The sequence below is a fragment of the Diadema antillarum genome, unplaced genomic scaffold (genome assembly GCF_040938485.1).
Source record: "Diadema antillarum isolate AM-2024a unplaced genomic scaffold, OU_Dant_1.0 seq00000876_RagTag, whole genome shotgun sequence".
NCBI classification, from domain to species: Eukaryota; Metazoa; Echinodermata; class Echinoidea; order Diadematoida; family Diadematidae; genus Diadema; species Diadema antillarum.
In genome coordinates this window covers 1,563,743-1,589,383 of record NW_027271740.1, presented here as the reverse complement: position 1 = coordinate 1,589,383, position 25,641 = coordinate 1,563,743, and the positions used below count along the sequence as shown (strand labels likewise).

The window sequence follows — 25,641 nt, the reverse complement described above, 5'->3', positions numbered from 1 at the left end:
GATGGTAAAGTAAATGTCGGATGTCTGCCTTGACGTTCGAATATGAAAAACAGTATAACATTCGGCTCCTTAAGATGCTGAAATAATTGTCAGATGATTCATTTCACTTTCGGAAGTGGACAGCAGTAACATTCGGCTCCTTACGATCATAAAATGAATGTCGGGTGTTTGCTTTTGAATTTGGAGATCGAATAACGGTAATATTCTGCTCCGTACGATGCTAAAATAAGTAACAAATTGTTTCTTTTACATTTGGAAATGATTAACGGTATCAATCGGCTCAGTTAGATGATAAAATAAAAAGCGGATGTTTGCTGTCACGTTCGGAAATTAATAAGGATGATATTCAGCTCTGTAAGATCCTAGAAAGAATGTCGGTTGCTTGTTTTTACATTTGAAAATGATTAACGGTAACATTCAGCTCCGGAAGGTGTTAAAATACTTGTAAATGGTGGATGATTGCTGTTACAATCAGAAATGAATAATGGTAACTTTCGGACCGAACGTAGGACCGATTTAGTTTTGTTTAGTTTGTTGTTTTTTTTCGGGCCACCAAAAAATAAACATCAGTCCTTTTGGGGCCACCAAAATAAAAGCTAGTGTGGAGTCCTGGCCTGCATCAATGTGGATAAAGTGTCTTGCTGAAGGGCAAATATCGGGCACACCGCTCCAGCTCTCGGCTCCAGAGTAGACAACATACATGTACATTATACATAATATGTACGTGTGGTGTAACTGTAACTTAGTGTAAGTCGATTTTTTTCGACTTACGCACAAGTCGAAACTCGCCTAAGTCGATGTGTTTTGCTCAGTCCCGAGAAGATCGACTTATGCGAGTTTAACTGTATATGAAAGATGAAGTACAACGAATGACGGATGATGAGGGATGGCAATAGCTCACTTGAACCTTTGGCTAGCTCAAGTGAACTAAAAAAAAAAATCTGTTACCCTGGCAACACATTGCTCAACATTCATTAAATATTAAGTTGGCACATCTACATATACTACTATAGTGGTCATATAAGTGCCAATTTTCAAGCCAGATGCTCAAAAAATGAAAGAGTACACTAAATCCACTTTTTTTTGTATGCTAAAAAAAAATGCTATTACCAGGCAACACATTATTCAACATTGACGAAAGAAAAGCTTTGCACTTCTAAAATACATTTTGGTCACGTGTGCCAAATCTCAATTCAAATGCTCACAAAATTAAGGAGTTGGCTAAATCCACTGGCAATTGATAAGATTTTCATTTTAAAAAAATGCTGTTACCATGGCAACATATTTTTGGACAATGATAAAAGATGAAGTTTGCTCATCTGTATACTACAGGGCTCAGTCACATACAGTGTCAAATTTCAAGTCAAACGCTCAAAAACCGAGAGATCAGATCTATCCACAAAATTTTGTATGACTTGTGTAAAAACTGAGCTGTTGCCATGGCAACAGCTCACCAAAAAGATGTTGAGCACACCTACATGTACACATTACATTAATCACATGTGCAGGATTTCAACTGCGCTGCTTTAAAACTGAGAGAGCAATTTGATCCATAACATTTTGCATGATTTTTTTATTGCCATCACCATGGCAATGGACTACTCGATACAAGGTGCATAATGATAGCGGTCACACATGCCAAATTTTCGATCAACAAGATTATTTTACCAACTGGCCGACAAGCCACCTGACTGACCACCTGATGTTCCAACCTCAGAGTGATTCCTAAAATATGATACTAAATGCTGCACTGTGTGGGTGGAGGCATACTGGTAAACAACAATGCGCGCCCATTCGCGTAGAAGAAATTAATGTTTTCCTAACTCCAGGAAGTTCATTGACCCCGCCTATGACCTTTGACCTTCTGGTGACCTTCAACTCCCTAAGGGACATTTACCAGCCAAGTTTGGTTACAAACGGACATATGGATCACAAGTTATGAGCCATAATCGAAACACGCCGTAAAAACTTATCATTGGACCCTAAAAGTTTGTTGACCCCTGTCTGTGACCTTCGACCTTGTGATGAACTTCAACTCCCCAAGGGACATCTAACATCCAAGTTTGGTCACAAACGAACATAGGGATCAAAAGTTATGAGCCATAATCGAAACATGCTGTAAAAACTTAATATTGGGCCCTAAAAGTTTGTTTACCCCTGTCTGTGACCTTTGACCTTGTGATGAACTTCAACTCCCCAAGGGACATTTACATTTGTACCATCCAAGTTTGGTCACAAATGGACATAGGGATCAAAAGTTATGAGCCATAATCGAAACATGCTGTAAAAACTTAACATTGGGCCCTTAAAGTTCGTTGACCCCTGTCTGTGAGCTTTGACCTTATGGTGATCTTGAACTCCCCAAGGGACATCTACCATCCAAGTTTGGTCACAAGCAGAAATAGATCAACAGTGTTGAGCCATAATCAAAACGCAGTACCCTAACCCTAGAGAGTTATTCAAGTTTTTGTAGCGTTACCGACGGACGACGGACGGACAGACGACAGACGGACAGACGACAGACGGACAGGCAATCCCTTTAGTCTCCCCTCACCTCTGGTGGGCTAGTCAAAAATGGAGAAAGACAGTTTCCTGATCCCTGAGCCATTTGTTGTATAACTCCCTTGAGCCATTTGCAAGATATCATCTTGGAGAAAAAAAGTGAAATTTTAACATTTTCTCCTTAACTTTGACCTTTGACCTCATCACCCAAGACTCTTTCTGGAGAATCTTTATTTGGTAACTAATACTACGTTTCAAGAAAATACCTTCAGACATTTCATATGGGGGAAATAGTGAATATCTGAGCATTTGATCTTGACCTTTTGACCTCTGATCTTGAGCATGTGCCTTCAAAAGTTCATGGGTACAACTTCATCCACTCATACATACACATGCCAAGTTTCATTGGGATACGTCAAATGATTCTTAAGTTATGCTGTCAACGGAATTAATTACAGACGGACGGAAGGACGGATGGAAAGGCTGGACAACCTGAAAACAAAATGCCTCCAGCGACACTTCGTGGTGGAGGCTTAAAAAAAAAAATCTAATTGCATGTATCAAAGCATCCTGCTTCTTGGTAATACAGTACAAGACAAGGGACTTACATCTACCATTTTTTTTTCAAACATCCTCAACTGTTTAGATGATCAGTTTTACACCATGTGCACTATATTCTTGTACCACCATTGGCTAAATGGAAGCTAAATGACAGAAGTAAACTGCAAATGTTTGTGGGTTTATGACGCAGAATCTCGTATATGAAATCATCGATTCTTTCGGTACCACACACTTCTGTCACTGTGAGCATAATAGTGAGGATGCTAATATCTGAAAACTTGATTTGGTATTAAATCCAACCAGTATTTTGGGCACTCATAGACTGAGCTTTATCAAAGACACCACCAGCACTTGAGGGCAAATAATTTACCATTGTAAAAACTACTGTAAAAATCTGAATCGGTAAAATCACTGTTAAGTAAATCATTAAATCTACAAAATGTGAACAATAGTTATAATAAAAATGTTTCCAGACTAAACCGTCTACAGTTACGGTTTATTGAGAAAAATACACATCTCTCCTTATATTTTATGCTCTATCGCGAAAATTTTATATGAAAGGATGTCTTGTGGTACAACAGACCTACAGTATTGGTGGAGATGAAAATTGGGCTTTAACTTTTTTGCGAGATACAAAGAAAACACATATGAAATAGTACAGAGCATACCATTTTACGAGGAATTCAATGTTTATTTGATAAAAATCGGGTTTGGAATAGCTGAAACATCCAAAAACAAAGTAAAACAAAGCGATCATAATAAAATGTGGGTCCCACACTTTATCAGGATCGCTATTTTTTGGATATCTCGGCCATTTAAAAACCAATTTTCATCAAATAAACATTAAATTCTTCTTGGAACTACATGCCCTTTCATATTTCATAAGAGGTTCCTCACTACCTCACCAAAAAATGATAAAAACCTGAAGTTAAGGCTCAACCAAAACTATACCCTCCCTTTAAATGTCATATCTTGACATTTTTTAATCACTGTTCCCAAAGGTAAACAGGACCTTTAACATGTGTATCATATGTGGGATAGACCTCAGTAATGCTATCTCTCTTTCTGGCCTCATATATCATATATTGTGATTTTCATAAAAGAGAACCATGAAGAGAATCGTACAAAGACCTCCAGATGTCGGAACTTGTTTTAAGACCTACAGGAAAACCAATTCAAAGACTCGAGTTGTGACCAATGTATAGGTATGGTTGAAGACCTACATGTTAACATATATGTACACTGTAGATCTACAACACATTCTAAGAATATAATGTCTTGCTTATTGACAAATCTTGTACATCATGCGGCCTTATCTACACAATCAGTATCAGGTTAAATACATTATGCCTTGAAATGACAACATTGATTACTATCAAAGTAAAGTTTTATAAGCTGAAAGAGTTTTAAAACAACTTTTGGGAGGTGTCTCTAAAGATTACAAAGCATCGCTGGGGCGACAAGACCTCGTATCTACAAAATGTCAAATGTTCAGGAGAGCCAAAAAACATGGCGGCCAAAGCACTGTGGCGAATGGGATAGCCTTTCCTTTGACATGCCGTGGTGGCTTCATTTTGGGAGTAAGACAGTTGGGATTTGGACAAGATATCACTTAACCCATTATTTGACAATTAATCAAAAAATGTCATTTTCACCAAAATTGCAGATACAAGGTCTTGTCATCCCAGCAACGAAAGGTACATTACCAATACAGATGTTTGATCAGGTTCAGGTTGCAGTAAAAATTCAAGGCATACAGGATTTATTCTAGATGCTAAATGCTGACAAGCCTAGCAGACCTTCAGTATAGACATAGTGGACAGTAGTTTAATTTATTTCAATTCCATTCATTTATTTCCACATAGTTAGTTCAAAGAAAATTACACATTACAATATTTGCAACTTGCATCATGCAAGATGCAATAAATATATCAAAAGTGGAGGAATCAACAGGCCTTTCAAAGGCTGATCCCTGCTAGTACCTATTAACAAAAATTATGTACAATAAAACATACAGAATACACTGGACAATACAGTTTATGACATAACAAACAATAAACAAGTGACTAGGCAAAATTATATCTTTAACTCATTCATGCATGCATCAAAGAAAGTTACAGATTCAGGAGAAACTGTTAAATACTTCCTTTAAAAGGACAAAAGACTAATGGTATACATTTTATAATGTCTGGTAAGTCATTCCATGAAAATGGCCAGCACAGAGTAAACAGCAGTTTTAGTCCATGGGCCAAGACCTGAAAAATGGGTTGTTGGTACCACCTGAGGTGGCAAAACCTTTTTGGAGTCAGTTTGTTTGTCGGGCATAGATATGCTTATCAAGCTATGATAGCATTTCCAAATGAGTAGCTTAGTCATAATAAATGATTTCTTAACCAATTTGGTCTTGTTTTTATATCCCTATACTTCTGAATCGAAACTAACCGCTATACAAAGAAGAGCACTGTCTTCCGTTATGTCCACAGGTGTTCTGTTGTAAACGTGATGCACTTAGTCTTTATTCAAGGCAGCGAAGGGAATATCCAAAGGGTTATGATGTCCACAGCTGTCACGCGGTGCGCTTAGTCTTTATCTAGACCAATGTACCGTTATATCTAAAGTTCCTCATAAAAGGGATTATCTATACTGTTTTTATACTACCCTCTAAACAAATACATCAGTTTTAAACAAATATCACTCTGTTTATTTACAGCATTATTCATTATAATGTATTGTAGTGTACCGGTACATTGTTTTTGCGTTATCTTTTATTGTTGGATGAAAATAAAGCGACATTGGCGTGGTGTTAGCGTTTTCACCGTAGCGTTTTTGCCAGAAAATGATAAATAATTGAAAAATACAGTAAAATTCACGAGGAATTGCTTTTGTTGTTGTTGTTGTTTTTAGATAAAAGGATATACACTGTATCATAAGCTTTGGATATTCCCTTCGCCGTCTAGAATAAAGACTAAGCACTGTGGACATCATACCCTTTGGATATTCCCTTTGCTGCCTTGAATAAAGACTAAGCGCACCGCGTTTACAACAGAACACCTGTGAACATACCATAGAGCTGCATTTTACAGCTCTATGGAACATACAGAAAACAGTGCTCTTCTTTGTATAGCGGTTAGTTTCAATTCAGAAGTATAGGGATATAACAACGAGACCAAATTGGTTAAAAATTCATTTATTATGACTAAGCTAATCATTTGGAAATTATGCTATCATAACTTGACAAGCATATCTATGCCCGACAAACAAAATGACACCAAAAAGGTTTTGCCACCTCAGGTGGTACCAATATCTGGCCTGGCCCATGGACTATTTACCCCAGAACAGCAAAATCATGTACATTGTATGACTTATGTGCTGAAGACATGACATCATTGATGTCATATACTTGCAAGATATATCATTACTTTAACATGAGCCATCACCAGATTCTGAATTACAGAATAGACACTTTCTTCTACTACCATTGAGCTACTGTGTACATGTACATGTACAGTATCTACTTACCACTTCCGTATTTTAGTACCTGCAGCATTATACAGATGAGCAAAAATGTCACTTTTTGGGCATGGCAAAAACGCTCTTTCCAGTTTCATCCCAGTATGTATAGTATTTATAGTGTGACAAACTTAGAAAATGTTTTAATGAGCTGTACATAGTGAATGATATCACACAGTATAACTAATTTAAAGATTACATCACACAAGGTCAGACAATAAGACAAAATGGCATCACAACCAAGAAGTATAAAAGTGCCTATGTTTGCTGGGAGAATAAAAGGAATTGTTATTCAGATGATTGCATTGATAATAATGATATGACCTCAATGATACAGTTTGTGCTCAACTACTGTGAAATCTTCGCACGACTGCACAAATGGTCCATATATGATGTGACCTGCCACGAGAAAAGGATCGCGATCCGAAAGTTGCTGACGGCTGAGCCGAGAAAATCGCGTTTGAAGTCAGATCATCAAAATTGGTCGAAACCATCAAATTTCTGTTTTTTGCATAATGCTGTAGTGTAATGTTTTGTCTATCATCTGCCGAAATTTCGAAGCTAAATGATCTAGAAAGTGCAAGAAATTTGTGTTTTTCTGGGCCATGATTTTCAACTTTAAAGGGAACAGAAACGTATCCCGGGACGTGTCCGAAGATTTGGATTTAGCACCACAGATAGACTCCGCCCCTAGCAACAAAGGAGTGATCTCATTGGTCAGTGCTTGGCAATCTGATTACTGATTGGTCATGCGTAGACCACTGGCACTGAGCTTCAATGAACATTGCAGAGGTTGCTATGAGGGCAAGTCCAAGATAAGGTCCTCTCAGAAGGCAAATTTTCATCTTTGCTCAATTTTGACATATGTGGTATCATTTTGAAGCTTATGAGTTGAAGTTTTGATTTCCATGGAGGAAAAAAATGATATCATGTAAATTTATGCAAATTTCAAGGGCTTCATTTGCATAAATGTAAAACACAGCGTTACGTATGGGACATTTATAAAAATTCATATTTATTCAAAGGAAAGCAAATGATATTTGATTAATACGTGGACATAAGAAGTTCATCAAATAGTTTAACTCGGTATGAAAATTTAGGGATTATGCAAATGATTATGCAAATTAGCTTGTGTCCTATCATGAGATGTCCCATACGTAACAAAATGAGGTCATTTTTTTAGGTTTTTTGTGAAATTGCTAAGGTTATTTGAATGCCCTTTTGGAAAGTTCTAATTTACTGTTTAGAGAAATTATATACCATAGAAAAGAGAAAAAACAGTAAAAGAAATATTTTTTATTAGGCATTGAAATAATGTTACGTATGGGACAAATGTGTTACGTATGGGACATCCTCATATATATTGCATGTGAATGCAAGTAGCTAACTGGGAAGGTCTCTCAGTACACAAATGGTCAATCATCCTGAAGACAGCATCCCAACTTTGTAGCTACATGTACTTTTTGAGTTATAGACACTTGAAACAATACATGTATTTGACTGAACAATTTCCAGAAAGGGGAAGGGGAAGATGGCAAAATACACAATGAAAATCAGCGTTAAAGGGATGGTATAGTTTTTGTAGAAATGGGGATTCAGTTTTCAAAATTTTATGAGATGACTGGAAACCAATATGAATTACTAAAGAGCATGTAATTCTAAGACTAGAGGAATTCAAAGTTAATTTGATGGAGATCCAATTTGAAATGGTTGTGATATCAAAAAAAAAAAGTAATATGATTTTCTTTTTTATTGCAAGTGATACACAAATTGTCCTTATTCAGTTTTCAATAGTAGCCACAACAAAATTCATGGGTATACATACTGGTGTGACTCAAATCAATGACCTGATTGCTAGACATACATCATACATCTACTCGATTACTGGAATTCCACGCAGCAGGTATTGCTCATCTATTAAAATTGATATTTCTTGTGTCAAGTTGTTTTTATTGAAACTAAATGGCAAATTGCCCTTCATCAATAGAAGTAAACACTTTAAACTATTCAATTTTTCAGTCGTAACTATCCTGATAAAAATAGGGCATTATACTCAGGTTGGTCATAAAAATATAGAATATGATTATAATGGTAAATATTTGGGGGATATTGTTCCCTGACAATCTGGATCAGTATTTGAGTAATTTCAACTGATTCCACCTCAATAATTATGCAAAAATTTGTTTATGGGTATTTTGCAGAATTATTTTGCAAAATACCCATACAGTAAACATGGTTCTCCACACACTAAACGAATGGGGGACAAAGGGCATGCATTCTCAGGTTGGTCATAAAAATATAAAAATATGATTGAATATGACTATGATGGTGAATATTTGAAGAATATTGTTTCTTGACAATCTGGATCAGTATTTGAGTAGTTTCAACTGATTTTACTTCAATAATTATGCAAAATACCCATAAACATGGTTCTCCACACACTAAATGAATGGGGGTCGAAGTGTTCCATACGTAACTGTCCCATACGTAACACGTCATGTCTGTCTTTAATTAAAACCTGTAATTAGAGCTTTTTGCCTAATGACATGAAACTTACCTGTGATAAATCTTGAGTGTTGTGACTTTCATCACAATGAGTTACAAGTTGTAGAATGAAATACTTTCAGAGAGTTTTGAGGTTGAAAAAAATGTTCAAAACTAGATATATCGCTACGGCTACTGATATGCCTCCGTCATAATGCATGGTTCTCCTGATAGGTTTATAGTTCAATGTCTTGACAATGTGTGATGACAGTTTCACACAATTGGCAAAATATTAAAATGACAGGTTTGACACAAATGTGCTGAATGTTCACTTTCCTAGAACTAGGTTCAATTGGATGAATGATTAAAATGTCAGAGTGCAGGTATTTGGGGAACTGATGATTTTTACTTGACTTTTGACCCTGTTATAAGTTTTATGCATTGAGTAATTTTCAAGGTATTGAGAAAAAGTATAATTTCAGTATCAAATGGGAAAATAGCATTATCTAAACCTGGCCTTTGACCTTTGACCTCACAGTTCCAAAGAGAATCACTGTTAGGTTGAACATGCATAAACATGTAAGTTTCATGATGATACCTTGAGTTACTTTCGAGATATGGAGGAAAAAGTGCAATTTAGCACTTTCACTTGACCTTTTACCTTTTGACCTTTGACCTTTTGGCAAGAACCTTCCCCAAAAATATATATTGGGTAATACATGCCATACATCAAGTTTTAAAAAAAAAACCTTCCGGCACATTGCATTTTAAGGAAAGTAGTGATATTTTGAGGAGTTGACCTTGACCTTTGACCCCCTGACCTTTGACCCATGACCCCCAACTTCCCTAGATAATCACCGCCCATCGATACAAGCATATATACTAAGTTCCATGAAGATACCTTGAACCATTTGCGAGATATGGAGAAAAACATAAAATTTCAATTTTTTTCACAAAATAACCTGTGACCTTTGACCTTTGACCCTGTGACCCTAAAATCCACACAAAGTATTATCCCCCAAGGATATACCCTCATACCAAGTTTGATGTAAAACCACCACACGGTTCTTGAGATATCGACAAAAACAAAACGGGACGGACGGACGTACGGACGTACGGACGTACGGACAGACGGACGGACGGACGGACGACCCGAAAACATAATGCCTCCGGCCACTTCGTTGCGGAGGCATAAAAACAAATTTTTCTGGTCCCATACGTAACAGCACATATTTTCTCTTCTAGAATATAACTGTCAAGGTCATTTTTCTCAATTTTTTACATGATTATACTTCTCCTAAATATCAATCACCATGATAAAGTTCAATATGATCAAAGGCCATTAACACTATTTTTCAGGTCATAAAAGTCTCTGAATGTCCCATACGTAACGCACGTGTTATCTTGGACTTGCCCATGAGCAGACCTTCTGATGTCGTCAGGTGAAAACTGTCTTACCTCACAGTTGCATCAGAAAGAAAACTTTGAAGGTGGTTTTCTCGAAATGCTAAGTTCATAGACCACTCGGCATGGTCTAATAAAATCATCAATATCTCCGCAACTGAGTGCTTTTTTGAGTTGTGTTTAATATGAAATTAAGCGGAAGAGTAAGAGTATAATGTCATGTCATTTTCAGAAAATCGACCTCGCTCGACTTGTGGATCCTATTGTTGTAGCTGGTCACATACCAATGGCCGACATAGCTATAATTGCAAGAGTAATACATCAGAGAATTAACTAGGGTATAAATCTATAGGTCAAAAGCTTTGATCACATGTCTGTTATGAATGCACTATGATTCTTTGTGATATCAAAGTCATTCCAGAGTTATTCAAAAAGGCAAAAGCATATGAAAATCAGTCAGAGAATACTGATCAACTCTTGGTTCCTTGACAATAAACTTTGCAGCTTTAATGTGCATTTATCAAATTATTTACCAACTCCAAGCGAATAACTTTTTTTTTTTTTTCTGGGGAGTTGAATGGTCATTGGTGGGGCTATTGATAGGGTGATCAAGAGATAAGCAGAAAATGAAAGAGCATCTATTGTGGCTGGGAACAGGTCACTCTCTGTCAAATTGACAAGTTATCACCAGCCCAAACTTACACAATGCTGTCAAAGACTTCAAAGCATTCCGCTATCTGTCAGTTTAGAAATATGGGTCATAAACTACCTCCCAAATACAATGGTGTGCGATTTGCAGTGTAACAAAAGATAAACAGCATGACAGAAGGGAATATACAGATTCAGAAAGGGATGGTAAGAGGGAGATACAAGAAACAGAGATGATAATAGCTGTAGACATTAGTGGAATTTTATTTCAGAGTAATAAGAGTGACAAACAGCCAACCACTGAAGACATGTAAAGCTTCAACAGTATGTGCCATGTGCTACCTTTTCACTCATTTTTTAAATCAAATAAAGGCACAAGAACTAACTCAGGACCTGCGAGCAACGGTATTACTTTGCACTGCAGCAGAACTTTTCAGCTAACACATGTATCTATAAACATAGCAACTGCCTCAAAATTTGTTGACTTTGCTTTCATTTCAAATTTTGACAAAGCTCTTAAATATCAAATTGAAATCAGAGTAACCAACTGCCATAGCACATTAGAAACAAATTGCAACCATTACCACAAACAAATTGCATGTTAACAACCATATCTGTCATATTTTCAGTGTATGCTAAGAGTACAATATCAATTTACATAAACATACAACTTGAAAAAAAAAACACTCATCAATGCACTAACTCAAAGTAATAACTTAGACCTATCTCTTTTGGTTCTGGAGAAGAAGATTTTTAAAGATTCCTTTTTTTGGGGGGGGGGGGGGGGGTGGGCCCCCTGGGGGCCCCAAGATGGGTAATGGTGCCCATTTGAAAAAAATGGGATCCTACACCCCTAGGCACAATACCTGCCAAGTTTGGTGAAAATCAGTCATGGGGCTTTCAAGAACAAGATGAAAATATAAAAGTTTACACACATGATGCACACTGGATGAAGAGTGATTGCAATAGCTCACTTGAGCCTTCAGCTCAGGTAAGCTGACAAATCATTCTGAAAAAGTCCGAATTATAAAATATTACGAACCTATTCTCAATCAATTGTGTAAATCCTATGGCAAATGTAAGCATAATGTCAGTTATGTAACATCAGTTACCATCATGTCTTCAGGAAAGTTGTCACAGCTCTCTAAGGACAGTCATATATCTAAACTGTTTATTATTTTACACAACTTTTCCTAAGAACCTAAGAGGTAAATCGTCAAATGAAACATGAACAGTACAAGTCAGGGACATGAGATATTTCAACTTGAATCTACACCATGATTTTCCATGTCCTTTTTGCATTCATAATGTCAATTAATAGACACATTTTCACTTCATGTGTAATAAGAAATGCAGTTTGTGTACAAAAATTTGGCCTATTCTTCACTCTCATTAATTCATACATCTACATGAATTCCAAGCTCAAAGTATTTCATTCACAAAACTACAATGTTAACAATTTCACGAAAATTCTGCCTTGTGACCTCAGTTACCATGGAATTGTCCAATACAATGTGATCACACATCACTCTCTTTGACCTGGTGGACAGCTCAGAAACAAATTTTGGTATTAACCACACTCCAACATGCATGATTATGTTCACATTATGAAGTTACAGTAGCTTATATTTTTAAAGGTAGAACATACAAGTTCATAGACTTACTGAGAAAGTTATCACACAGATCAGCTGTTTTTAATCCCTTTTGTATACTGTAGGTATCAAGTTTTGTTGAAACAGAAGATATAACAGTTCCCTCTGCACTCTGACTCACTTCAATCTCCCACAATACCCTACCATTATCTCTCAGGATATTTTTCATTATATAAGCCTCTATCAGGAAATATCTACCTTGACCTATGACCTCCCACTTGACCCCTGCTTGATGACTTGCACATGTGTCAGACAGAGACAGTACTTCAAGCTTGTACCTATGTAACTTCTGAACTCGTACGGATGTGGGTTACCTTGCCAAAGAAAACTACATGAAAGGTTTTTCACTTGCTCTAATTTGTCATCATTTCTGCCTAATTCAGACAATCACTTTGTCCACAAACACACAAATGACTACACATTTTCAAGGTCCTGAATAGTTTGAACAGTGTCATCTGTATTTTTTTTAAACATAAAATCAAACACTCACCTGAGGATTGCAACATTATGTCATCAATACAACTATAACAAGGCAGTCACAACTTCAGTTATTATATTCTGACCTTCTCAACATTGAGATAACTGACTGAGAAACCCCAAGTTAAGAGGGACTTTAATGAATGGAATCAGATGGACACCTTCACTTTGGACCCAGCCTTCAAAGAGCACCAATTTTCAACCATTTACCAACAACCATCTCCAGCATACAGTGGCTGATGAAGAACAAAATAAGTTGGGTGGTATCAATGCTATCATTTAGGATGTTACTTTGTGAAAATATTCACCAAAATGAAAATTGTGATTTAAAGGTCATCTATCCCTTTTTCAAACATCACAAAATTTTTCATGTTTGAAGAATAATCTCTCCCGATACCATGTATGAAATCTAGATGGTACTGAATACACTGTTAGTTTTGTGTATAAACAGATATTTCCCCAAATGAGGTCATACACATTTTCGCGAGATGTTGTTTTTGCGAAATTGATGCAGATGTTAACAGAAATGCACTATCATCCACACGCATAAAGACATTTTTGTGTGTTGTTAAATTCACAATCCAACAGTGATTCGCGAAATTTGCAAAAATGAAAGCCTTGCGAAAATAACAGCTTATACAGTATATACACCTCAGAGTTTAATAAAAACAATGCAATACTTACCAATATCATCCAAGAATATGCTTTGCTTTTAATCAGAGAATGACCGTTGGACTTTTTCTTTGACAAACAAGGGTTTGTGCCTGCAAACTAACTTTTGATGCCAAGTGGTAGGTAACGTTGGTCGCTATTATTTTAAAGTAGATTGTTCTGAAGCAGCGAAGGTGAAGCAAAAAATATTTTTCAAACAAAGATAGAAGCTTGAAACTTGGCACCAACCTTGCTATAGATAGTTTAAGACAAAATTTATATCAACCACTCAAAAAATTCAAGATGGTGGCCATCAAAGTCGACATAGTGTAATGTGCCAAAGTGTATTATTTCGATTTTGATGCAATTTTGTCTATTTTGCCGTCTATTTACTTACTTTTATATATTCTGAACGATGTTTAAACAGTCTTATGTTTTTATGGAGACATTTTTCAGTATGCACAATATTTCTTTAAAAAGTTAAAAAAGAAATTTAAAAATGTTTATAAAACCCATGTAGAAATTAACATCTTTACCATGAATACAGAGTAAAATCAGTGATATTCTACTCTCCAAAAAATCGAGTGAAAATGTTCACTCTTCAAGGGGTGAATAACAGAAAAGAGTGAATTTAGAGTAAAATTGGAGTGAATTTTGAGTGAAAATTTTCATTTTCACTCATTTTAGAGAGACCTCGGGGATCACTAGTGACGCGTGTAGTAGTCTTGGCATGCGCAGACTCTTTTACGACCAACAAGGTCTTGTCACAACTAAAGTAGCCTGTAAAATTTTATTGATACCATAATTTGGAACCACATACTACCTAGGGGTGTTCAACAGGGTCCAACCGACCACCCCATGCGGTTAAACCTTTTCTGCGGGGAAGGTTGAACGAACTCCATATTTAAGCCCCTTACAGGAATTAGCGCTTTGACTACTAACTCTAACGGGGCTTGACACAAACTTTGTTCTCTGGTGATCAGTTTGGGCCACTAAAATCTCTGAATTTGAAATTTCGGTGGCCTGAAATAGGAGGAGATCTAAAAATTCATTTGGAATTTTAGCTGACTAATCAGGCCATCAAAAGATAGCCTTTTTAAAAATTGGTGGCCCAACATAAATTTTTAGTGACCCTGGGGCCCCCGGACCACTTCTTATATCAAGCCATGTCTACCATAATACATATACAAGCTTTTGAAAGGAATCCCATTTTCAGGGTTGCAAAAGGATGCACAAACTTTAAGTCAATGCAAAACATTACAGAATAGTGTAAAATACATCCTACATATTGCACAAGAAAAAACAGATTGAACACAAAAAGAACTAGAAATGTCACTACCGTACTAAATGGCGACTGGTATGCCTCCGCCATAATGCATGGTTCTCTTAATAGGTCTATAGTACATATGGACAAAGTGTGATTACATTTTCACAAAATTGGCAAAATATCAAAATTACAATTTTGTCACAAATGTGTTGAATGTTCACCTTCCTTGACCTAGGTTTAATTGATGGATAGGAGAGCATGTATTTGGAGATTTAAGAACTTTAACTTGACTTTGATCCACTCATAAGTTTATGCACGGAGTAATTTTCAAGGTATGGAGAAGAAGTGTAATTTCTGTATTGAATAGTAAATTGTTGCCATTTTCATCTGGCCTTTGACCCTAGAAATCATATTAAGATAATCACTGTCAGGCAGAACATGCAAAAATATGTAGTAAGTTTCAAAATAACTTGAACCATTTCCTGGATAAGGAAGAAACAGTTAGTTCAGCACATTCTCAACAGATTCAACTCTATTGGGTTATACATGCATACACCAAGAGTAAAAAAAAAAATAATCCTGCTGGCATTGCATAAATATGAGAGAAATAGTAAAATTTTGAAGTGTTGAACTTGACCTTTGACCCCTGACCTTTGACCCCATTAACCCTAAATTCTCTAAATAATCACTGCCAGTCAGTACATGTTATGTTCCCTGAAGATACTTTGAACAATTTCCAAGGTACAGAGAAAAAAGTAAAATTTTAATATTTCTACTTGACCTTTTGACCTTTGAACTTTGACCTCATGACCCCAAACTTTCACCAGAGAATCTTAATTGGGCAATACATGCATACACTAAGTTTCAAGAAAATATCTTCAGGCAATGCATAGATATGGGAAATAGTGAAATTTTACGTATTTGACCTTGACCTTTTGACCTTTGACCTTGAGCATGTGCACCCAAAACTTGATAAGCACAACTTCACCCCCTAATACACATACATGCCACGTTTCATTAGGATACCTCAAAAGGTTTTTTAGTTACGCTTGCCACAAAATTAATTACGGACGGACGGACGGAAGGACGGACGGAAGGACGGACGGATGGACGGACGGACGGACGGAAGGACAGACGGACAACCCGAAAACATAATGCCTCCGGCACCACTTCGTGGCGGAGGCATAAAAATGCTGAACAGAGCAATAGAAGAAAAAAAAACTACAGCAAAATCACATAAAAAAGTATCAAAATCACATGGAAAAGAAAATGAAAAATCAGTCAGCTTAACAATGTGAGGAGCTTACAAGCACAACAAAATAAGTTGTTCAACATGGTATCCTATGGGCAACTTAGCCACAATCATTAGTGTCTTTTGTGATGTCACAGACTTCCGTTCAGTGAGATTTAAAACAAAAAATAGAAATGTAATTTATGCAAATTTTTGGAAACTCAATAGCACAATCCAATACCATATTTATGGTAAAGCAACAACCACAATAGCATACATAATAGCAAAAAGTGAAGTACTAAAACTGAATCTATGCATTCAATGGTTCTGTGACATTTGCTCCTGTGATAATTCATCCCATGGAATATCTGCATGCTAAGCCAAACATATATTCTACCCACAAACGTAACCCTTACCCTATTCATCATCCTCACATCAAATTAAACCTAACACCCTATCACAACCCTAACTTCAAGTCCTTGGAGAAAATGATACAGGAGCAATTGTCGCAGGAGCGAACGTTGTGTCGCTGCTTTCAATACAGCGGTGCACCATGGAAAATGCCAAATTTTGTTCTGAATGGTTCAGACCTATACATATTCACACAATGTCTGCATTGTTTTAACCATCAACAATTTGTGAGGAAAAATATCATAATCTATGATGTCAAAGGACTTGAAAAGGTCCAGGAAAATGCCAAGAGTTTAGCAATGAACATCAACTGCACTTGCCGCCTTGTAGATTTAAACAGAATGTGTTGAGTTACAAATACTTTTCTCGACATCAGAAAACAAGACTCTAAGTGTAAATATCTTAAAGTTCTTTTATATACTGGTAAAAAAAAAAATTCTCACAGTGTAGATAATACTGGACACCATGATAACATCTTGACAATATGAAAATGGTACTGTACATGGGGCATATGATTTGATTTTGGGGGGGGGGATTATACAATGCTTCAAACTGGCACTGGTCTAATGGCTCAGGACCAGTAAAATTCCCTGTGGGACCAGTGACTTTTTAAGGAAAGGATCAGTACAAAATGGAAAAAACTGGGTACCTACTGGTCCGACAGACAGGTCAGACCAGTAGAAAAATGGGTTAGTGTGTAGCATCGGATTGTAAGAGTACATCTGCGAAAATAATATTGGTCCACAATAAACTTTCTGCAGAAAACATTATTGAAAAATTACTGTCAAGAAGTTTTTGTTTCAAATAGTTTTGAAATACTGCAAAATAATTGCATGAGAAGCATACTCACTGAGGGGTGTGAACCAAGTTGCATGACAGGCACCAATGTTGTCTTGTAAATTTTTGACTTTATTTTTCTTTCTTATTTTCATCCATATCCTACATTCCATGATCTGAACTTATGTTACTTTGAAAAACAAAATAGTTTCATATAAAACCCTATAAACTCAAAAGTTGTAAAGAAACAAGACAAAAAAAAAAATAAATCCCTTTCATTCAAGAAACTGAAGAGTTTATGATTTACAGAGAAGTGTATCTGAAGAAATAAAATACATCACAACATTTGTGCAGAAGGAATGAATTGAACACCCTAAAGGCCCGGTCACACTGCCCAAAAGTCGCCTAAACGCACGAATCACGTAAGAAATTCAAGTCTTGCATGATACATGCGTGATTTGCGCATTTCATGAGTTTGTCTGACGTGGAACCTTGGTAGTTGTCCGCCGATGTGGGCCGGATCAGCGCTTTACACGATTCCAGGTTTTGAGCAGCTCAAAACTCTGCTTCGCGTAAAAGTTTACGCAGTATTGCGCTGTTTTACATAATTTTTGCGTAGTTTGCATAGTTCTTACGTGAACAATGCACGAAATATGCGTGGAAGTTCAGTGATCGTTCGCGAAAGTGTTGCGCTATCGCGTTCATGCGCGAATCATGTGCGATTCATACGCAATTCATTAGTAATAATGTGCAGATTATGCGTGGTTTTCCGTGGACATCAGTCGTTGCGCACAACCACGAATTTGCCCTATTTAGGGCCTTTGCGTGCCTATGCGCTGAAAGTGCGTGGTTTGTTGGAGATTTTTGCGTGATCTTTCCGTAGTTCTTGCGCAATTCATCAGTGATTTTCATCACGTAAATAAGCGAAAATTCTCGACGGACAAGCACGAACAACCAAATTTCTTGCGTGATTCATGCATTTACACGACTTTTGGGCAGTGTGACCGGGCCTTAAAGTTATGTTTTCCAGAATGAAAATTGCAGACACACACACACACACATAAACACACACATATACATTTATATATGCATACTGCATCAAAATTTATTCAAGATTTATTCATTTAATGAAAGAAGAATATTTTTCATGAATTCCAGCTGCATAACTACAGCCACATAACTGCCAACCCTGAATGTAAAAAGTATGAAAAATCAGGAGTATTTTATGTGCTATGTCTGTGTGTGTATATGAGCATTGTGTAAGTGTGTTCATGATAACAAGTTTCTTCTGCCCTAAAAATAAAAGAAAAAAGATCGTTTTACATCACACAGTTAGAAGCTATGCATTTGTATCTAAGGTTTAAAAACAAAAACAAAAACACAACTCACCTCTTCTAATAACCTCTCCACTTCATCTTCATCACCATTTCCTTTTGGCCCAACTTCCCTCAGGAGGTCTTTGTCAGAAGGCTGCAGCAATTCCAAGACAAAAGCAATGTCAGCTGCCTCATGTCTTTGAGAAAGGACAGTGACCATCTAGTCACAAACTCACATGTTACTCAATTTTTGTTCCAATGTGTCACCATTTGTGTCCCGATCATTTGACTTTAGATGATTGCTTTATGAGTCATCCAAAAAGTTTCATCATAGGGATGCTTGGCTGTTAAGCTGTGTTCACATCATGTTCCCGGCAACCACGGCAGCCCCGTTTCAGGCCACAGTGGACAAAACGGGACAGACTCGAAACAACAAGGTGAGACTGGATAGGCAAACGCGACTGGCCGTGATTGCCGTAAATGCTGCGTCAGACTTTTAGACTGTCAAAAAATTTTACCACGGCAGTCGCGGTGCTAATGAGGAATCTTGTATGCAGTGATAAAACAGAGTGAAAACAACATAATGAGGCAGCATGTAACAGGCCGTAACAAAACTTGGAGGCTGTCCATAGCGGGACGCGACTGAAAATGTTGATAATCTAGCCTGACCAGATGCCATGAGAACAGCGTCTGACCGGGGCAAGGACTGGAACGAACAAGACTAGAATGCGAAGGGGGGGAAACAGGAAAATGTCTCATCTACCCACGGGGCACTACGTTTCAGGCAAATGGGGCTGCCGTGGCCACCAGGAATATGGTGTGAACGCAGCTTTAGTCAAGTTCATCCTCAGAATACTCTGAATTTTAAGAAAACAAGAGACCGGGGGACCTCACATTCACCTAATTATCAAAAGTTCATCTTCCGTGCATTCTTGCAAACTACTAAGAACATTGCACACTTGGAGGATGGCCAGGCAGCTTTGACGGCTTCTACATAGTTTGTATAGGGCCATATTCCATCACACAGGTAGAAATACCTGCCAAGTACATTTTTATTATTAGAAAAGGCCGTGTCACACCTTTCCAGGCAAGCTATGCGGGCTTGTGGCGAGGAGGTATTTTCCAGTACGCAGGAGATTTTCCGCGGGCGAACAAGAATGTTTGTATTAGTTTCGCACTTGTTTCCGTAAAAACCTACTGTAAAAGTGGTTTCTTTCGCGGAGGTTTTATTTTCGCGCTTTTCGCACTTTGAGGTTGAACCGCGAATTTAACATCATGCGAAAATGTTTTGAACTCGTAGCTTGTACAATGCTATCACTACCGACCGCGAATTTAAACACATGCGGAAAAGTCCGCACCGATGGAAACCGCGAAAGTTTCTGTATGCGAAAGAAACCACTTTTTCAGTACTAGACGCGTGCTACTTAGCTTCTACTTGCGTGCATTCCGTGTGACCTGCGTGAGAGCTTTGAAACCGCTCCGTTTTCTGTTACGAGCGACTTATGGGTACTGAGAAGTACCTGTGCTGGAGTTGCCTGAGAGGTGCTGCCGGTAAGGGTCTCTTACTGGTGTTCTGCGTGTACCTCTGTGAGTGAACCCCCCACGACTCACTCGGAACAAGTTTTGAGCATGCTCAAGGCCTTGTCATACAGGATCTGGGGAAGTTTTGCGATTTGTACTCGTAGCTCTCCGCAGTTCTGACAGTACCTAGCGCGTATCTCGCCGGTATTTACCCAGAGGTGCGCACGCAAGTCTGATTTAACCGCAGCCAAGTTTTGAGCATGACCAAAACTTTTTCCAGGTGAGTCGCGGGGATGCCCGGAGAGGTCCACGCAGAACGCCAGTGGGAAGCCCTTAGCAGCAGCACTTTGCAGGCAACTCCCATGCAGGTACTTCGCAGTCCCCATATGCAGCCAAGATAATGACATTCCATGGGACTTTGCCATTCCTTCAGAGGAATTCCTTCACTGTAGTTGTCAGCCCTCACGCGACTGGTATACAGGTCACACAGTATACCCGCAAGTGGAATTTAAGTAGAACGCTTCCAGCAAGTAAGACACATGCACTGACTTGCCCAAATCCTTGCCAGCCCTCAGAAATTGTCCGGTACGCTGGAAAGTCCCTACAAGCAACAAACCCGCGTAGCTTGCCCAAAAAAGGTGTGACAGGGCCTAAACATGATTGTGGGTAAAAAGATTTGCGTACACACCTTCGGGCGACTACAGGTGAGATACGTGCTAGGTACTGTCATGTGCGGCTCATCTACGGGGACCTCCGGGTTGTAAAAATTGTTCTTTGCAAGTTACACGCAAGACTTGCCCGGAAAGGTGTGACACGGCCTTTACAAAATTTGACTACCGTAAAAACTCGCGTATACGGCACACTCATGTATACGGCGCACCCCCACTTTGCCGTCGCGAGGGGAAAAAAAGGCTGTTATTTTTGCGTAGAGGTCTTTTCACAATCCCCCCCCCCCCACGTTCGTGATACTAAACTGCGTCACGAAATTTGCGAAAACTAAACCTCGCTAAAATAAATTTTACAGTGACACGATGCAACACGGAGGTACACGTATATAATAGGCGAGTTAAGTGCCCATTGGGAGTGTGCGTGAGCTACCACAGCTCAGCTATTGTATTACAGCTTACAGCGTACCAGACTTGCCTTGTTCGGTATTTCTAAAGATGATAGAGTGCCACGCCATTACGGCGTACCAGACTTGCTTTGTTCGGTATTCTATAGATAATACAGCGCCGTGCCGCCAGTGCGGTGCTCTATCATCTTTGGTGTTACTGCTGTTATACAAATGATGCACAGGATAGAGTACGTTAGTGGCGATGTAGCGCACTCGAGGGTATTTACAATTGTGAAACATGCACGAGGCGAAGCCGAGTGCATGTTGCACTACATTGTAAATACCCGAGAGTGAGCTGCATCTCCACTAACACCACGAAATAATCCTGTGCATCATTGTTTTATAAAATGGGTCGAAAATTCGAAAACTAACAGCTTTTTTCACGTACCTTTGTGGGTCAAGATGTCCGAAAATGTTCGTCCCAAACATTTACGCACGTCGCACTCGGAAATCCCGCACATATAAGTATGATGGGGGGTTGGGTTTCCGAACACTTAAGTTCCCGCATGAAAACTTACTTATTTTACATAGAATATGCACCCTTTACCTTAAAGACTTGATATAGACTCCTCATATAGGCCTACTAGACAACATACTCTGAAAACGGTGTGAGAATTAACCTGCTAAATCGTTGGATTTGCCCTTCAAAGTGACTCCATGTACGCGTCCGGTCCCACAACGCTTGGTCTACTGTACATATAAGAGTTACGTACAGCACACATGTTATGCATGCACAAGGGAAGAAAGGCCGGCCAGCCGGCAGCCCGAACTAGAAGTTGTTTACAGGATTGACAGCGCGTATGCATGCAATTCAAAGGAGCCACCGCGCACACAGACGATCAGCAATAGGATTTAACACGTAGTGCAATGGGACTAAAATAACCAAAGCACACGTGACTCATTTCAGCGCTTCCTATTGGCTACATTCTTGAACCCATTTTGTAAAGTGATCCTATCGATGATGATCCACACACAATGCACAACACACGCGATAGCAAACACGCAATAGCAAGCATGCACACCAGTGGCCCGGTGAGTCTAGCGACGTTGGATTTCTTGGCTCCAAATCTGTGAGTTGGAGACAGGGAGCTCTTCTCTGTGTGCAAATACTCCCTGATAATGACAGCAATTGAATAATTTTAACATATTTAAATGAATTATAGGTCTGTAACGGAAATTTCAAATCAATATCGTTCACATTTCAGAGACATGTTTTTCACTCGGTCACACGTAGGCAGCATTGGTACAGTGTACTATACAAACAGTGCATTGGCTCCCCTGCAGCAGGGTTTCTACGTGTTCTGTACGGCAGACCACGATCTAAACTTTCTTGCATTCGAGTATACGGCGCACCCCCAACTTCTGACATTTTTTTGGACGAAAAAAAGTGCGCCTTATACACAAGTTTTTACGGTATGCAGTTCAAGGAAAAAAATTTAAGACTTAACGATCCCAACTCAATTCCTAGATCTACTATAAATGACCTTAAAAGTGCACTCACTATCATTTTCTTATATTTTTGTACTTTCTTGAAGGGCAAGTAAAATTCACGTTCAGGCAAGTGTTGTGCAACAATATGAAAATCTGCTTGCCTGGCAATGCAAATGGTAAAATAAAATTTACCAAAAAAGTCAGATAGCACCCTGCAAGGAGACCCTAAAAAATCAACAAATTTGTGTATAAAGACTGAATAAAGAGGGTACTACCACAGGTTTCAAGCAGCTAGATTTATGAATAATACACTTTCACACTAAATTTGAATAAAATCAGGAAACACAGCCAATTACTCACACACAAAGACATTAACCAAAATATGGTCTTTGACCATATCAAAAGAAGAACATTGGGGACAGCATGACCAAAGACACAAAGACATTAACCAAAATATGGTCTTTGACCCTATCAAAAGAAGAACATTGGGGACAGCATGATCAAAAACAAATGAGTAGTCAACAATTTTACCATGATCATCTCCAAACAAATTTCGAAGAAAACTCATCAAGAAATGTGGATGGTAGGGCACACTCAAAAATATATGAACATGGTGGTGACTTTTGACCCTGTAAAAGGCTGAATACTGAGAACAGCATAGCCAAGCATTATAGAGCTTCAGATCTGACAATGATAAACATTTGCACAAAATTGAACAAAATCTGTCTTGAAATGTGGTTAATGGAGCATACACAATCAGACCCTCAAAAAATCAACCTTTTTGTGTTTGTGTATAAAGACAGAACAAGCACAGGCACTATCACCAAGTTATAGGCACCTGGATTTTTACATGATACATTCCCGTATCAAATGTGAATAAACTACATCATCAAATGGGACCAGTATTATGCATACAAGTGTGACATGTGGATGCAGAGGCAGCAGCACAACACTGCTGAGTCCAAGGTAGCTTCCAGTAAACATACCCATGGAAACAATGAGGGCTAGAACAATATACTGGCCTTGAGGGTGGTACAACATTCATTGCCTGTTGTTAATCGAGACTTGTTTTCATTAATTGTTGCAGTCTTCTAATCCAGCAATCAATAGCTTTCACCAGTACTTTCAAAATTCACAACCATTGAAGGGATCATCTGACATTACTCAAATATTACTACTTATTCTGATTTTACTGAATCCAAATGTAGATTTGAGGTAAATTTGTCTTTCATATTTGTTGAACTACTGCAATGGTAAATGATTGTAGATTCTTATCAATTTTTTAGACCTTGGTTCTTAGAGGTGAATGAGAATACAATATTGTACTTCAGATATACAGTATATGTACATGTAACTCATAAACTGTGAATATTTGCCTGAGTGAAGGGTTAGGGTTAGGGTTAGGATATACTCACAGTCAGCTTTTGATTCCCTTGGTTTTTCTTGATGGTTTTCTTCTTTGCAGGTTCTTTCCTTGTACCATCTCTTGTTACACTTGCAGTCCTGTCAAAGGCAGCTGAAATGCACAAAACAATATTCTTGTTGCCAAGTGATTCACAACAGATGTCTTCATTAACTACAAAATCACTTGGATTATGATGTCAACACTACAGAAGTTGGTAAAACTCAACTTCAACATCTTTTAGAATGCTTCAAAAGGACAAAAGCACGCACTTTAGTGCCCATATGAAAACCTAAAAAATGTGCAGCTTGAACTCCAAAGTTCATTGACCCCACCTGCCAAAATATCGAAAATCCTTCATAAAAATAAAAAAAAAAATATGCAAATGTCGCTATGCGAGTGGTATGCCTCCGCCATAATGCATGGTTCTCCTAATAGGTCTATAGTACAATGTCTTGACAATGTGTAATGACAGTTTCACATAATCAACAAAATATTAAAATGACAGGTTTGTCACAAATGTGTTGCATGTTCACTTTCCTTGAACTCGGCTGAATTGGATGAATGGCTATATTGTCTAAGAGTGAAGGTATTCAGGGATTTGAGGATTTTTACTTGACTTTTGACCCTTTTATAAGTTTAAGGAAGAAGTGAAATTTAGCACTTTCACTTGACCTTTGGACCTTTGACCTTTTGGCCAGAAACTCCCAAGAGAATCTCTATTGGGTAATACATGCACACACTAAGTTTCACGAAAAATCCTGCAGGCATTGCATAGATAAGAGGGAAATACTGACATTTTGAAGACTTGATGCTAACCTTTGACCCCCTGACCTTTGACCCATGATCCCTGAATTCCCTGGATAATCACTGCCAGTCAGTGCATGCATATGTACAAAGCTCCATGAAGATACTTGTACCTTGAACCATTTGTGAGATATGGAGAAAAAAGTGAAATTTTAACATTTTCACTTGACCTTTGACCTCACAACCTGATATTCTCTCTAGAGAATCTTCATTTGGTAGTTCATGTATACACTAAGTTTCAAGAAAATACCTTTATGCACTGCATAGATATGGGGGAAATAGTGAAATTTTGAGTATTTGACATTGACCTTTTGACCTTTGACCTTGAGCATGTGCATCCAAAAGTTGATAGGCACAACTTTGCCCACTCATACATATACTGTATACGCTGTTATTTTCTGGAGGGTTTTATTTTCACGAATATCGCGAGCTTTGGGCTGATCGCGAAAATAAAGACACACGAAAATATTACCCC

General features: G+C 38.1%; 1 protein-coding gene across 1 annotated transcript in view; it reads right to left on the bottom strand.

Annotated features, from left to right (window-relative positions):
• LOC139740743 (double zinc ribbon and ankyrin repeat-containing protein 1-like) overlaps positions 1–25,641 on the bottom strand; it is a 76,573-nt gene that overhangs the window by 4,526 nt on the left and 46,406 nt on the right. The window contains exons 15-16 of the mRNA XM_071651311.1: positions 24,373–24,473; positions 18,965–19,045 (exon numbers count right to left, since the gene is read on the bottom strand). Of these exons, the coding sequence (XP_071507412.1) occupies positions 18,965–19,045; positions 24,373–24,473 (182 nt within the window). The remainder of the gene's footprint in view (positions 1–18,964; positions 19,046–24,372; positions 24,474–25,641) is intronic.